This window comes from Branchiostoma floridae, chromosome 18 (genome assembly GCF_000003815.2).
Source record: "Branchiostoma floridae strain S238N-H82 chromosome 18, Bfl_VNyyK, whole genome shotgun sequence".
Lineage (NCBI taxonomy): Eukaryota > Metazoa > Chordata > Leptocardii > Amphioxiformes > Branchiostomatidae > Branchiostoma > Branchiostoma floridae.
The window spans coordinates 15,908,101-15,920,968 of NC_049996.1; the positions used below are offsets into that span (position 1 = coordinate 15,908,101).

Below are 12,868 nucleotides of genomic sequence, written 5' to 3' on the forward strand. Positions count from 1 at the left end.
ATGCTGAATGCATCGGTTTCTCCCTCAGGAGTGATTACCACGGCAGTGGTGTCTTCATACATGGTACGAACAGCACTTACGACATCCGCAGGAATCCCGTAGGCTTCCAGTATTTGGAACATTTTGAAGCGATTTATGGAGTCGAATGCTTTGCGGAAGTCGATAAACACGAGCACCGCTTCTTTGTCAAAGTTTTTCAACTCCTCAACAATGCGCCTAAGTGCTAGAATGTGAGAGGTGGTTGATCTTCCTTGACGGAAGCCATTTTGATTTGGACGCAACACTTGGTCTATGACAGGACGAATTCTATTAAGTAAACAGCGGTTATAGATTTTGGATGCGATTTGAGACAAAGAAATACCTCTATAGTTGTCTGGCTGTCGCAAGTCCCCTTTCTTGGGGATGGGGATGATACCAGACATACCCCATTCTTTTGGGCGATTTCCATTGTATGTTGAGTTGCAGAAATGCAAAAGGATTTTTGTCATGTTTGGTAACTTCCAAAACTCAGGTGGGAGACCATCCATGCCGGGAGCTTTCCCGTTTTTTAATTGCATGGATGCCATAACTACCTCCTCTTGAGAAAACTCACCACTTTTAATCTCAGTGAAAACCTCGAACACTTTATGAATTGGTTCGCTGTCAGGGGAGGAATTAGTATTCACATTAAGAAGGTTTTTAAAATGATTCTCCCAGAGTTTTAGTCTATCTTCTCCTTTGATGTGCACAGCATTTCTTGATTTCTTTCCTGCTAGTGTTTTCACTAAGTCCCAGGCGTTTTTTATATTACTTAGCAACGCCGGGTGTTCAAAGATGCGGAGAGTTTCATTAATGCGCTTGTCTTCACAACGATCAAAGGTTTTCCGCAAGTTAACCTGGGCTGTTTGCACATTTCGTGTGGAAGCTCTTAAAGTTGCCTTTCTTGCTTTAACAACCAATTCGGCATCTCTAGTGTCTTGAGATCGACGAGGTTTGGGTGGTAACAATTCCTTGCCGGTTTGGTGTGCAATGTTAACAAAAGATGTATAATTTTGCTCGTACAAAGGGAGATTTTCAAAACGTGACATGACTGTGTTGTCGATTTCAGATGCAAGTTGGTTGTCAACTGTAACCGCTTTCCAGAATAATTTCTTCAAAACTGTTTGTTTGGTAGATCTGAGGCTAAGTTTTACTGTGGCAGTAACAATACGGTGGTCACTACCCACCGGGTTTGATGTAGAATATGCCTGGCAATCCTTTACACTATTGCGCCAGCGTTTACGATACAAGCAGAAATCAATCTGAGAGCGGTCACCCTTTGGAGATCTAAATGTCCAAAGCTTACGATTTGGCTTCCGGAAGGAAGTGTTACCAATTACAAGATTGTGTTGCTCTACAAATGCATTTAAAAGCAGACCATTGCGGTTGGACACCTTGTGCATGGAGAAACCCTTCGCAATTTGGGCATTCATGTCGCCCCCTATAAACAGCATGGAATGTGGAGGGATAGCCTCAACTGAATGATTTAGTTTTGTGTAAAAGTCATTTGCATCTTCATCAGACAAACTGTTATGTGGGGCGTGGCAGGATATAACAACAGTTCCTGGGTTACCCTTGAACCGAGCAATAACAATGCGTTCGTCTACTTTCCTCACGGAGAGTAGTAACGGTAGCAGTTTAGTATTGACACATATGCCGACTCCACGGATGGACGCTCCTTTAAATGCATGGTAGAGTATAATTACATTTTTCTATTTGAATGTTGTCGGAAGCATTCCATGTACTGTATGTAATCAAATCCTGCTACCGCGATATAAAATAATTCGATCAGTTCTTCTCTCTCTAGGATTCTGACTTCGTTAATCTAATTATGTTTTATGGGCACATGATTTTATGACAAGGAATACCGCCTTGACCATTTTTGATAAATTATCTTTATGCATTATCAAAATGGTAATTTTAGAAGACCAAAAACACCCCCAAAAACTCCTCAGCCAACCTTATATATTACCTGAACCAAGACGGGTAATTTGTGAACAGTAGTGAATCTTTCTTTGTGTAATAACTGACCAGTGATTGTAAACAAGTAGATATTTTTTGTCACTCGATCCTTTTCATTGTGTTAACTAGTTAGAGGTTGAAATACTGACTGTAAAAAAACGACAATTCAGCCTTTTGTAAATGTGCTGCAAGAGTTTTGAATGTCAATGGCAATAAACCATTTCTCTCTCTCTCTCTCTCTCTCTATCTCTCTCTCTCTCTCTCTCCCTCTCTCTCTCTCTCTCTCTCTCTCTCTCTCTCTCTCTCTCTCTCTCTCTCTCTCTCTCTCTCTCTCTCTTAACATGTCCTGCCATTTTACTGCATGTGAATTACTTCTGTCGCCTCAAGCAGACAACAAGAAAACAAAACCTCTCTACAGGGAGGTAACACCACGCTTGCGTATCAGTTTATCTGTCCTACACTGCTACAGTGCATCTAGCACGGACGATTTGCTGAAAAATCTGTAAATTTCATCATGTCGCGAATACTACTAGAATTCACCACAGTCATGTGCACTGTGATTTTTGTTTTGTTTCATAGCTGCAGTTTTTGGCAGGTCCGCTGGGTTGCGCTGTCATTAAGACGAAAAAGTGTTTCCGTTTCAACCACTTTTCGCCCATTCCTCATTAACTGGGAAAATTGGAGGTAGAAAATTGTAAAAAATAAAGTTGTCCAAAACGCTTACCTGCTGGTATGAACTTGTTACCACTTATATCGACTATCTTTTGCAATTTTTGTATGGTGCTAGCACGCTTAATTTTGGAGATATTTGATTTTTAGTAGGCCATGTCATCTTTCCTACAATTTCGTAATAAAGAGCATATTACTACACAGAGAAATGTTCCAGCAAGTAATAGTGGATTAACAACAGCCAAATTAGCGAATTTTTCAACCCAAAACCTTCAATTACACGCCAATGAGAAATATTTAACCGCCGTGTCATTTGTTTCGGAATGATCATCAAAATTACTAGCTATTAAGTTTGCTACATTTGTATAAAAGTAAATAAATGATATATTTTTTTCTGATATGAAGACAAACCGTTTAATACTCCTTAATTTTCACCCTGTAGGATGGGATAAGAGCGATAGAATATATTTATGAAAATGGTTGGAAGCAGGCGATATCTATTCTACAGGTAAATGCCAATGAACTGTGGTAACGTAAATTACAGAATCTCTAACATTTGGAGGAAAGCCGAATAGTGTACATACTGGCTCTATTTGAACTGATCAGGCCATGTTCGTCTATAATGCTGGACCTCTTATCTTCATGTTGCTAACTCAGAGTAGCAAAAAAGTGTATCTTTGTTATCCGGAATACCGTATAATCCCCGTACGGGGATACGTATACCCGTAAATATACCCGTTCGTCCTATACCCACCCGGAATCTGCGGAAAGACACCCAAGATATGCAAGGTCTCTATCTTGGCGGGGTCTATTTAAATACATGCTAAGTAACAAAGGATTCACGCAATCACACGCTCTAGGTCAGAACCGCTTCGTCCTCGCGTCCTTTAATCAAGTCTTTGGGAATAGCAGGACATGATGCGATGGCAACATGCACCAGATGGACTGGGCCTTTCTAGCATAAGCTTTCGATATTGGAAAGACAACAAACTACACACCATTTATCGCACTTCTTATAAAACATTTTTTAATGTCAGGACAATCTTTGTTCGTGGAACAAACACAATGTCACATCAATATAGAATGAATGTGCTACCTAACAAAATGTCCATCCATACACCTTATATCGTGTGGTTCAATAATACCGGCAGAAAGAACTGTGTAATATGTGTATAACAAGGCTTTTGTTGATGAGCAAGGCTATAAACAACATTATCATATAGCCAGGCGCCGCGGACCAATCAGAAGGCCCCGTTCCACGTTGGTTATGACGCCGTAACACAAAGATCCAGGCCAGGCAGGTGGGTTTCGCTCCTCTGATTGGTCAGAATGAATCGACACCGGCACCGGTGTCGATTTGCATCGACACCGGCACGTCGATGCTCATAAAACCACCTCGTTCGCTTTGCTCACATCGGTGGTTTTATTCGGTGGTTATAGCAAAGGACCAGGCGTTATGACACCATATACACCTCGGGGCGGGTCATTAACCCTTAAGTGAATTTTCCAAAAGAGAGCTGCATGTGTAAAGGCAGTCTGTTCTACAGTTATCCTGGTAGCCTGTCCCTTTATACTAATGCCACATGATTACATGACAAGCCTGACGTTATATAGATCTTGACTTTATAGAGTGGGATTGGTTTCACAAATAGCTTTCTGCCTTGAACCATGTGTCTGTCCATGTAAAACAATTCTGTGCATCTATTCTGTGCAGTCACGACTGGTTGAAAGAGTAGTTTGCTTCTAATTAACAAGATTCCCAACCTAAACAAGCAAAGGTGAAAACTTCGGAACATCTAATGATAGTGAAGTCTTAACTTAAGTTAGCTATTAATTTCTGCAGCCCATATGCTTTTGATCATGGAGCTTATAACTCAATGACAAGTCCTCAATGTAGATAACGTGGCGCTAGCGTAAATAGTGTCGCTGATTTACCGCCGTCTGTACGTTTATATAAAGGGGTCCACTGTGTAAAACGAGAAATATTTCTGTGACACGAATCTTGACTACATTGACCTTCATAATTAGCTGATCATAATCTCTGTTGCTATTTAAGACAAACATGCTTGAAACGTACCTTACTTCATCAGTCAGTGTTGAGTATGAATTTCTGTCATTCCAGTCGTGTGATCTTCAAAAAGCGCGCGAAAATGACGACAAACTTGCACGAGTCTACTTTGACAACAGGGGTTTATTTTGGTTCAGTCCAACCCAATATACATTTATTCAACTTGGTACTATACATTCCGTGTGATGTTGATTATTGAAGCATCAGATATCAATATAAACACCCGCATCTTTCCAAGTTGGTGCATGTCAGGTTTATCATTTGAACATCGTTCCTGTAACAGTGGGGTTCTAGCGCTGCCAAACTGACCACGCCAACAGCTCTTGAGCTTTTGGTGTTGTGGTTAGCACGTTGGATTTGTGATCCGGCTGCCCGAGTTCGGCGCAGGTTCGGTTCTTACTCGCCCCTCTGAATTTCTACAATGGTTCCCACGCCGGCCCTGTGAGTAACAGGCTAGTATGTGCCACACAGGGATGTCGATCTCGGAGATTCGAGGACGAATCTTGAAAAGAAAAGGGGGAGTAGTGTAACAGTGGTGTTCAAGGACTGCTAAGCCGAAGACGCCTAATGGCTTAAGCCTTTTGGCCGAACGGTTTGCACGTTCGATTTGTGATCCGGCTGCCCGGGTTCGGCGCGGGTTCGAATCCCGGGAGTCGGGGTGTTGTTTCTTTCTGTTCTTACTCGCCCCTCGTATTTCTACATTCCTATGAGAAATGAAAAGTCCCAGTATCGTAAAATTTACTGAAACAGGAACATATAAACAGACTGCATTGTGACTCTATGGCAAGCCAAGCCCACCTACAGTACCATTACAGCAGATAATACGTCTTTGGTTGATGTGCTCTTGCTGAACATCCGAAGACATGTTGAAGAAAAAAAATGGTAACGTAAATTATATGGTAACGTAAATTATATTTATGCTTTTAATGATAAATAAAATTTTAACAAACAGCCCTGGAAAGATTAACTCTGCAGGCAATTACTTATCTGGGAGCATTCTTTCCTATGGGTACAAAAGTAATGATCTTTCTATAATTCTAAGGGACTTATTATGGTAACGTAAATTATATCAAAAAAGTGACAAACGGCCTGAGATTGGCGGTTATAGTCATGTTTCCAACATTCGTGTTTTATGTGTTCTGTCATTTGTTTATTACGCAACACCACTGTTTAGCAGATAAAACAGTGAAAACATTATCGGAAAATGTCTTTTCGTAAGCGAATTACACCCAACAGAAGTTCGGTAACGTAAATTATACAAAAGTTGGCGACAAGAATAAAACGGCATCTGACGTAAAAAGGTCGTCTGCTGGACAAGTTTATCAACACGTGACAAGCCGGCCTAAGTGGTTGATGTAAATTATGACTGAAAATTTAAAGAACTAACGTCTTTTCATTATCAGAATGCCACGATATTCACCTTTATAGCATTTCCGACACGTGTTTTAAGCGTGTTTCTAAGCAAAACCTTACCCGGGACGACCAAAAGGCAACTAACAATGGTGGGAAAACATTGCTTAGCATATTACTATCATGTAATTGTAACGGAAAAGGGCAAAATACGTAGTCATTGTGTCTTTAAAGAAAACTGTGGCCCGCTGCTTATGTGCGACAGCAATTTGCCCCTTTAACGAGGAATGGGCGTTTTACGCGGGTATAAGGATTTCACCGTGTTTAAATTCCCACTTAAACAACTTTGAACACAGTAAACGTAGTGACACACTGCTATACGGGAAGCCCATGCTGTAAATGTATTTAAGTTCGCGGGGATTTAATTTTGCGGTCGCGGTAAAAAAAAGACTTTTCGCCATGGTTTTAAATTCGCGGTAGCACCATGTTCTGTAGTCTCTTACTGCCATGAAAAAATGTTCGCTGTGGTTTTAAGTTCGCGGTAAAACGGCCACCGCGAAAGTTTCTGCATTTACAGTATTTTCCGGTGTCCTGAATTCGCGGTGTGAAGCTGACAGGACCGACAAAACCGCTTTGAAAACCTTCAATATTTTCAGTGACTATCATTGAGCTCAGCGGTGAACTGGGGTCAATGACCTCAGTCCCGTCGCCCTTCGAAAGTTGCTCTGCAACTTTGTCAGTCCTCCATTGTTGCGTGCGCGGTCACAAATCATCGACTTAGGGGGGAGACAACTCTTAAATGGGGACGTACAAACGTGTAACATTTCTCATTTAAAACTCATTATCCTTAAGGAGAAACAAAACATTCAATGTTTGAAGTTAAACTTTTCTGATAAAAGAATAAAGGCGTAATTTTGTAGTGGGAAACTTAGAGGAAAATGAAGTTTAAATTTGTGGAGAACTGCGACTGGTACAGTCCTAACAAATCGAAGTGTAAAATGTTAGCAGACTCTGTAATTGTAGGTGTGGCATTTATTCAGTTAAACGCAACAAAGTGTCGAAAGACAGTCGTCACCAAGAACATACAGTAAGTGGTTTTGAGCTATATTAACTGTTATTTTAGCGTGCTTCATGCTTGTACATGTTTTCAATGTCGGTTTAAGCAATGTATGATTATGACTTTTCCCAGTCTGGGACGGGTGCAGTGACATATATATAAAGAGGATTAAGTGTGTTCGCGTTGTAGTTGCATTCGGAAGGTCGGGGTTCAAACCCGGCCGGGTCATTCCAACGACTTGAAAACTGATAACATGCGACCGATTTCTCTGTTAGCGCTCAGTACTTGTGATGAAAAGTATGAGAGTTGAACACACAACTCTTACGTTAGTGACCTGTGTGGCACAAGGTAATCTCCAAGCAGATCCTACGGTAGCAAAAGCTGGCAGAGGAGTGAAGCCGGCTTAGGAGACTCGTGTTTCGCTACATGGCAAATGGACACCTTGTGTCTGACTTCACTCCTTGGCCAGTTTGGTACTATCTTATGCCATTGTAGGATCTGCTTGGAGATGAACACATTAAGGGCTGTAGAAACGGAGATGGGCGCTCTCCTTATACACCGGAAAGTGTGGGATGGATTTCAACTTTAATGAGAACTACTAGTGTCCTTTTAATAATAGGAGAATATAAGAGAAATCGTGTCCTTGACTTGTTGAGGATTCAGGCTAGAAAAAGTTTTACTGCTGAACCAAGGAGATCTGCCAGCCGGACCAAAATATAATCACAATATTCTTCAATAGAACAAGACCTTACCCCATGCCAAATTTCACATCAGTCCATTCACTCACTGACGGCATCTGGAGTTAGTGACTGATAGACCGCAAACACCGCTACGAAAAACACAACCTAGCTGGCGAAGGTAACTGACTTTGAGTCTGTCACTTTGAGTGTGACGAAAGGTAGTGGCTGCTAAGTGAAATATCTGACCGTTTCCAAAATCCTATCAAGTTGCTCGAGTAAATTTATAACAGATTTTTGGTAACATTTTTTATAACATTTTTTTTTTGTCTCTGACAGGAAAATGTCCGTGCAGCTGACAGAAGAACAGATAGGAGAGTTTAAGGAGGCGTTCGCGTTGTTCGACCAAGAAGGCGACGGGACCATCACCACGCAGGAGCTGGGGGTCGTCATGAGGTCACTGGGAAGGAACCCGACAGAAGCACAGCTACAGGTGATAATGATATGATAATGTTGATGATAATAATGATAATGATAAATGACGGGTCCATCACCACGCAGGAGCTGGGGGTCGTCATGAGGTCACTGGGGAGGAACCCGACAGAGGCGCAGCTACAGGTGTGTGATGGGCGGAAAAGAGTAGCCCACATAACAGACTTTGTGATTGGACTCTTTGTTTATTACCTCCATGGTCGGATGTCTTGTTTGTGTTCGTAGTTACTTGATTGCAATGCAGTGGCTTCCACATAATTCTACTACAGTAGAAGCCAGTTAATTGCACAACGGATTATCGCACACTTCTGTTACTGCACGGGATCCCCAAATCCCAAACTGGTACTGGTCCAGCTGGATAACTTCGCTTTGCTGCACCACCCGGATAATTACACGAAATAAACTGGCAAATGGCAATTAAACAGCTTCTACTGTACTGTAACAGACACACAGGTAAACACACAAACAGGATTGCTGAAAACGAAGCCTTTGTACACACAGGTAACAAAGATATTGTTTCCCATATACAGGAGATGATGAACAACGCAGACGCTGCAAGGAGCGGGACTATCGACTTTGCGGACTTCCTGAAGCTGATGGCCAGCAAGATGCTGCAGACGGACGTGCAGGAGGAGATACTACAGGCCTTCAGGGTCTTCGATAAGGTAGGCTTGGCAGGTGGCTTGAGCAGAGGGGGGTTCAAATGAGGTATTCGGAGCATTGTTTTGTCCCATATATGCAAATGAGAACAAGATACATTGCGCTGACGAACGTACAGGAGGAGATCATACAGGCCTTCAGGGTCTTCGATAAGGTAGGATGCTTTATAATAACAATTATAATAATAATAATAATCTGGTGTATTTTGCCAGCCAGTAGGTACCCAATGAGTAATGAGGCTGATTAACGTGGTCGAGGCACCTCCTCGAGCACGGGACCCCCGTTTTACGTCCCTCCCGGAAGACGATTTTGTGGAATTGAATGACCTGGTGCTTACTGTAATGGTTGGTAGGTTGATATTGTCACTCCACCATTTAGGCAACCATGGCTTCCCAGTAAAGTTCTATGATTCTTTTGGAAGAGAAAACCATTTGAAAAGAAGTTATGCTAATTGGGCCGTTCCAAAAAATAAATGTGGGGGGTGGGTTGAAGAGGTCGGATTTTACCGAGGGGGGGTCAAGCAAATCTTGGATATGGATTTCATTTGAACGGGGGGGTCGAGATAGGTCTGGATATGGATTTTTCTACAAAAAAGTCAAGAAAATCTGGATTTAGATACTTCTACTCCTATCTTAGTTACAGTACTGTAAGGGCAAGGTTCTAGGATGAAAATTATGAGGGGGTAAGGTTATTCAGATGAAATAAAAGGGGTATAAGAGGCATTTGGGACTTGGATGAAATAAAGGGGGGGTCGGAGCTCTCGGATGAAATTAGAGGGGGGTCGAGGCACTCGGATGAAATTCAAAGGGGGGGTCAGGCTCTCGGATGAAATCCAAAGGGGGGTTGAAGCAATTGGAAAATCCGACCTCTTCAACCCCCCCTCCACATTTATTTTTTGGTTCTGGAGAAGTACTTGGCAACACCCCCTACGTTGAGGTAAAACACCCAGGAACTGGTGCTGTGCAGTTAACGTTTACTTATTGCTGGCTCCTCATGTGTTCAGGGACCTCCGGATTGTATAAGATAAATGTTGCTGCCTTATTCTGCATAATAAATGAGAAAGCTATAGATGTTATAAAACTATGAACACCTAATACGTCTAAAAAGATATGCACAGCCAAATGCTCAAATCATTTTATGGAGGTATGAGTTCTTCGAACTCTTGTTTGAATGCATTGCGTAAGCAAAGGCTGAAATGTCGTCTGCAACCAAGATGGCGGCCCGGGGTGTTTTGAATGAACTTGTGCGGCTTTGTGAGTAGCTTTTGTGAGTGTTTAGTCAATATTTAGGTCACTAGATGAGCACCAGAGGCTTCTGCCTGCCCTTTGGATTCAATTGGCTGAGTAAATGAAGCCAAAATGTGGTAAAAAGACTTTGTTTTGAAACTTAGCTGCCCCCCTCCCCGGTAACTTGGAAAACAGCATGTGTGAGATTCACCTCCATGAAAAATTGAGGCATAGTTTATGTGTATGTGTGTGTGTGTGTTTGTGTGTGTGTCTGTGTGACACTGTGTGTGTGTCTGTGTGTGTTTGTGTATTGAGTGTGTGTGTCTGTGTACTGTGTGTTTGTGTGTGTTTTTGTGACACTGTGTGTGTGTGTGTGTCTGTGTGTGTTTGTGTGTGTCTGTGTAATGTGTGTGTGTGTCTGTGTGTGTGTTTGTGTGTTTCAGTGTGTGTGTGTGTGGTCAGCATAACTTTAGAGGTCATGTGTGACCTTAGTACTTCAGCAGAACGTCCGGTGTGTGTATCTTTACTCAATAAAGCGTGAACAGACTTCTATGAGAATTTGCTCATCGTACAAGCAAAATTAGATAATAAGCAGTTGGCCTGTGTTTACACAATCTCTCGCTGGCTGGGGTTAATGACTCAGGGTATCTGTAAGGCCGGCTGGTAGGCTAACTGCCTCTGTATGTTTGACTGTAAAACTTGGTAGAAATAACTATAGAATCTACTCTACTTCACTCTTCTTATTTTCTTTGACCGGTATTAGCACCAAAACGTGTGAATGCCTGCTCATATAATCTGTTCATTTTCCAATAGGTCCAATATCCGGTCCACCGAATTTTTTTAGGTCCGGTTTGTCCGGACCGGTCCAATAAGGAAAAACCTAAGTTTTTTTTTCACGATGTTTACCCACCCCTAGCCATGCATGACTTATAATTTTCTCCGTGAACCAGGATGGGGATGGTTACGTCAGCGCTGCGGAGCTGCGTCACGTGATGACCAACCTGGGAGAGAAGATCTCAGCAGAGGAGCTGGACGAGATGTTCCAGGTGGCCAATGTGGACGCCAACGGACAGGTAAACACTTTTGTCCCTTTTTGATATATATTGTTAACATTTCACATTAATGTGAAATGAGCGCTTTCATACAGTTCACTGTTGATCACACATGCGTAAAGTGAACTCTGTGAATGAGCATTGTGCATAGTATAGACTAGAGTCCCCTGTCAACTATGTAAAGAGTATATTCCACCCATCATCTGGGTAAATAGTGCATTCCACCTATCACATGGTTTAATGGTATATGGGCAGGTAAGTGCTCGATAACAAGGGGTTTGTTCGTACATATTCTTGTAGCACTTCGGGTGGGATACAGCATATTTCCTTGATGTGGACGCCAACGGACAGGTAAACTTTTCCGAAAATAATTTCATTCCCACGTAAACCTTGGACCTAAAAGAGGATGATTGTAGACTGAAGGTGGAATTACAGTCAAAGTGGGTCAGTTACTCCAGGAGTAAGTCCACCCCATTTTGCCATGTTTGAGAACTGTTGGTGTTAGTTTTGGTGGACTATTATCCATAGTAAGGCCTTTAGACCAATTTAGGCAGTAAGTCCATCTTCAGTCCTCCCTGAGTAAGTCCATTTTCAGACCATTGGACTAACTGTGGGTGAAAAGAGGACTATGGTCCATGGTACGTCGTTCATAAGTATGGTTTACAAGGAATCAGGTTGGTAGATCTATATTGGTTGCTGCATATAGTGGCAAGAGGCAAAACTCCAGTTAGAAATGGTTGTGTAGAAGGAAACTTCTATATCCTGGGCAGGTAAACACTCGATAACACGGCGATTGTTCATTCAGACTCTCATGTTAAGTGCCTAGTGGCATAGAGTGTTCGTATTCAGCCGTATTATAGCTCCCAAGTCCTTTCTGTCAGAAAGGATGTCTAGAAAGGAGCTATAATGTGGCTGGATACCAGGTTAGGCGTACAGAGCATCATATTTCTTTGCTGAAGCAGCCTTTTGCAGAGAGGGGCTGTTATCCCTTCTCGTTTAATGTGCTCAATTAGCACCTCCTTGAACATACTAGTATTTTACATCTTTTACATGAATGATTAGGGTGCAGCCCCAACCAAGACAACAGTGCAACCAGTCTGAACCTGGAACAATGGTTACAATATGGGGCAGATGATATGGTGGCAGTAAGTGTTGAACATAGATACACGAGCACACACGCCCAAAACAAGAGCGTTCAACCTCCTTTTTTATGGAGATGACAGCTTAGTATTTTCAGTATTATAAATTTGAATTACTGTGTTTGCATATTTCAGATCAACTACAACGAGTTCGTCAGGGCAATGATGACGGAATGATAAAACAACATGACGACAATGACGTCATTGACCTTGAAAAAAAACAATATGGCTGACATGATGATGACATCTGTTGGCAATGATCATGATATCTCTGACGTAAAACAATAATTAAGTACACAAGCACAGCAAAATGCATTGTGGGTGATATGTCAAAGGTGAAGGCCCCTAACCTTGCTTGATGTATCTTGGAGAATATCCCATGATACCGTGACCCGACCTCTGCTTGGAGAATACTTGCTTGAGACAAAATTGTACAGATGTGCTTTGTTTAACATGTTTAAGGTTTGATTTTTTTGGCTAACATTAGTTACTCATGCG

The 12,868-nt window shown here is 42.0% G+C and overlaps 1 protein-coding gene across 2 annotated transcripts; it reads left to right on the forward strand.

Annotated features, from left to right (window-relative positions):
* Positions 1–7,066: 7,066 nt before the first annotated feature.
* LOC118405787 (calmodulin-like) lies at positions 7,067–12,788 on the forward strand. Of its 2 annotated transcripts, XM_035805538.1 has the most exons (5): positions 7,067–7,154; positions 8,141–8,294; positions 8,824–8,958; positions 11,130–11,252; positions 12,506–12,788. In XM_035805538.1, exons 2-5 carry the CDS (start codon positions 8,145–8,147, stop codon positions 12,545–12,547), a joined length of 450 nt encoding a protein of 149 aa, XP_035661431.1. In that variant the 5' UTR covers positions 7,067–7,154; positions 8,141–8,144; the 3' UTR covers positions 12,548–12,788. The 2 variants fall into 2 exon arrangements, with proteins under 2 accessions (XP_035661431.1, XP_035661432.1); XM_035805539.1 differs by lacking the exons at positions 7,067–7,154; positions 8,141–8,294 and adding an exon at positions 8,342–8,419.
* The last annotated feature ends 80 nt before the right edge of the window (positions 12,789–12,868 follow it).

Coding starts and splice junctions, on each gene's coding strand:
- LOC118405787 (XM_035805538.1), top strand. CDS start 8,145: ATGTCCGTGCAGCTGACAGAAGAACAGATAGGAGAGTTTAAGGAGGCG. Junction 8,959..11,129: donor CCTTCAGGGTCTTCGATAAG/GTAGGCTTGGCA, acceptor TCCGTGAACCAG/GATGGGGATGGTTACGTCAG. Junction 11,253..12,505: donor ATGTGGACGCCAACGGACAG/GTAAACACTTTT, acceptor TGCATATTTCAG/ATCAACTACAACGAGTTCGT.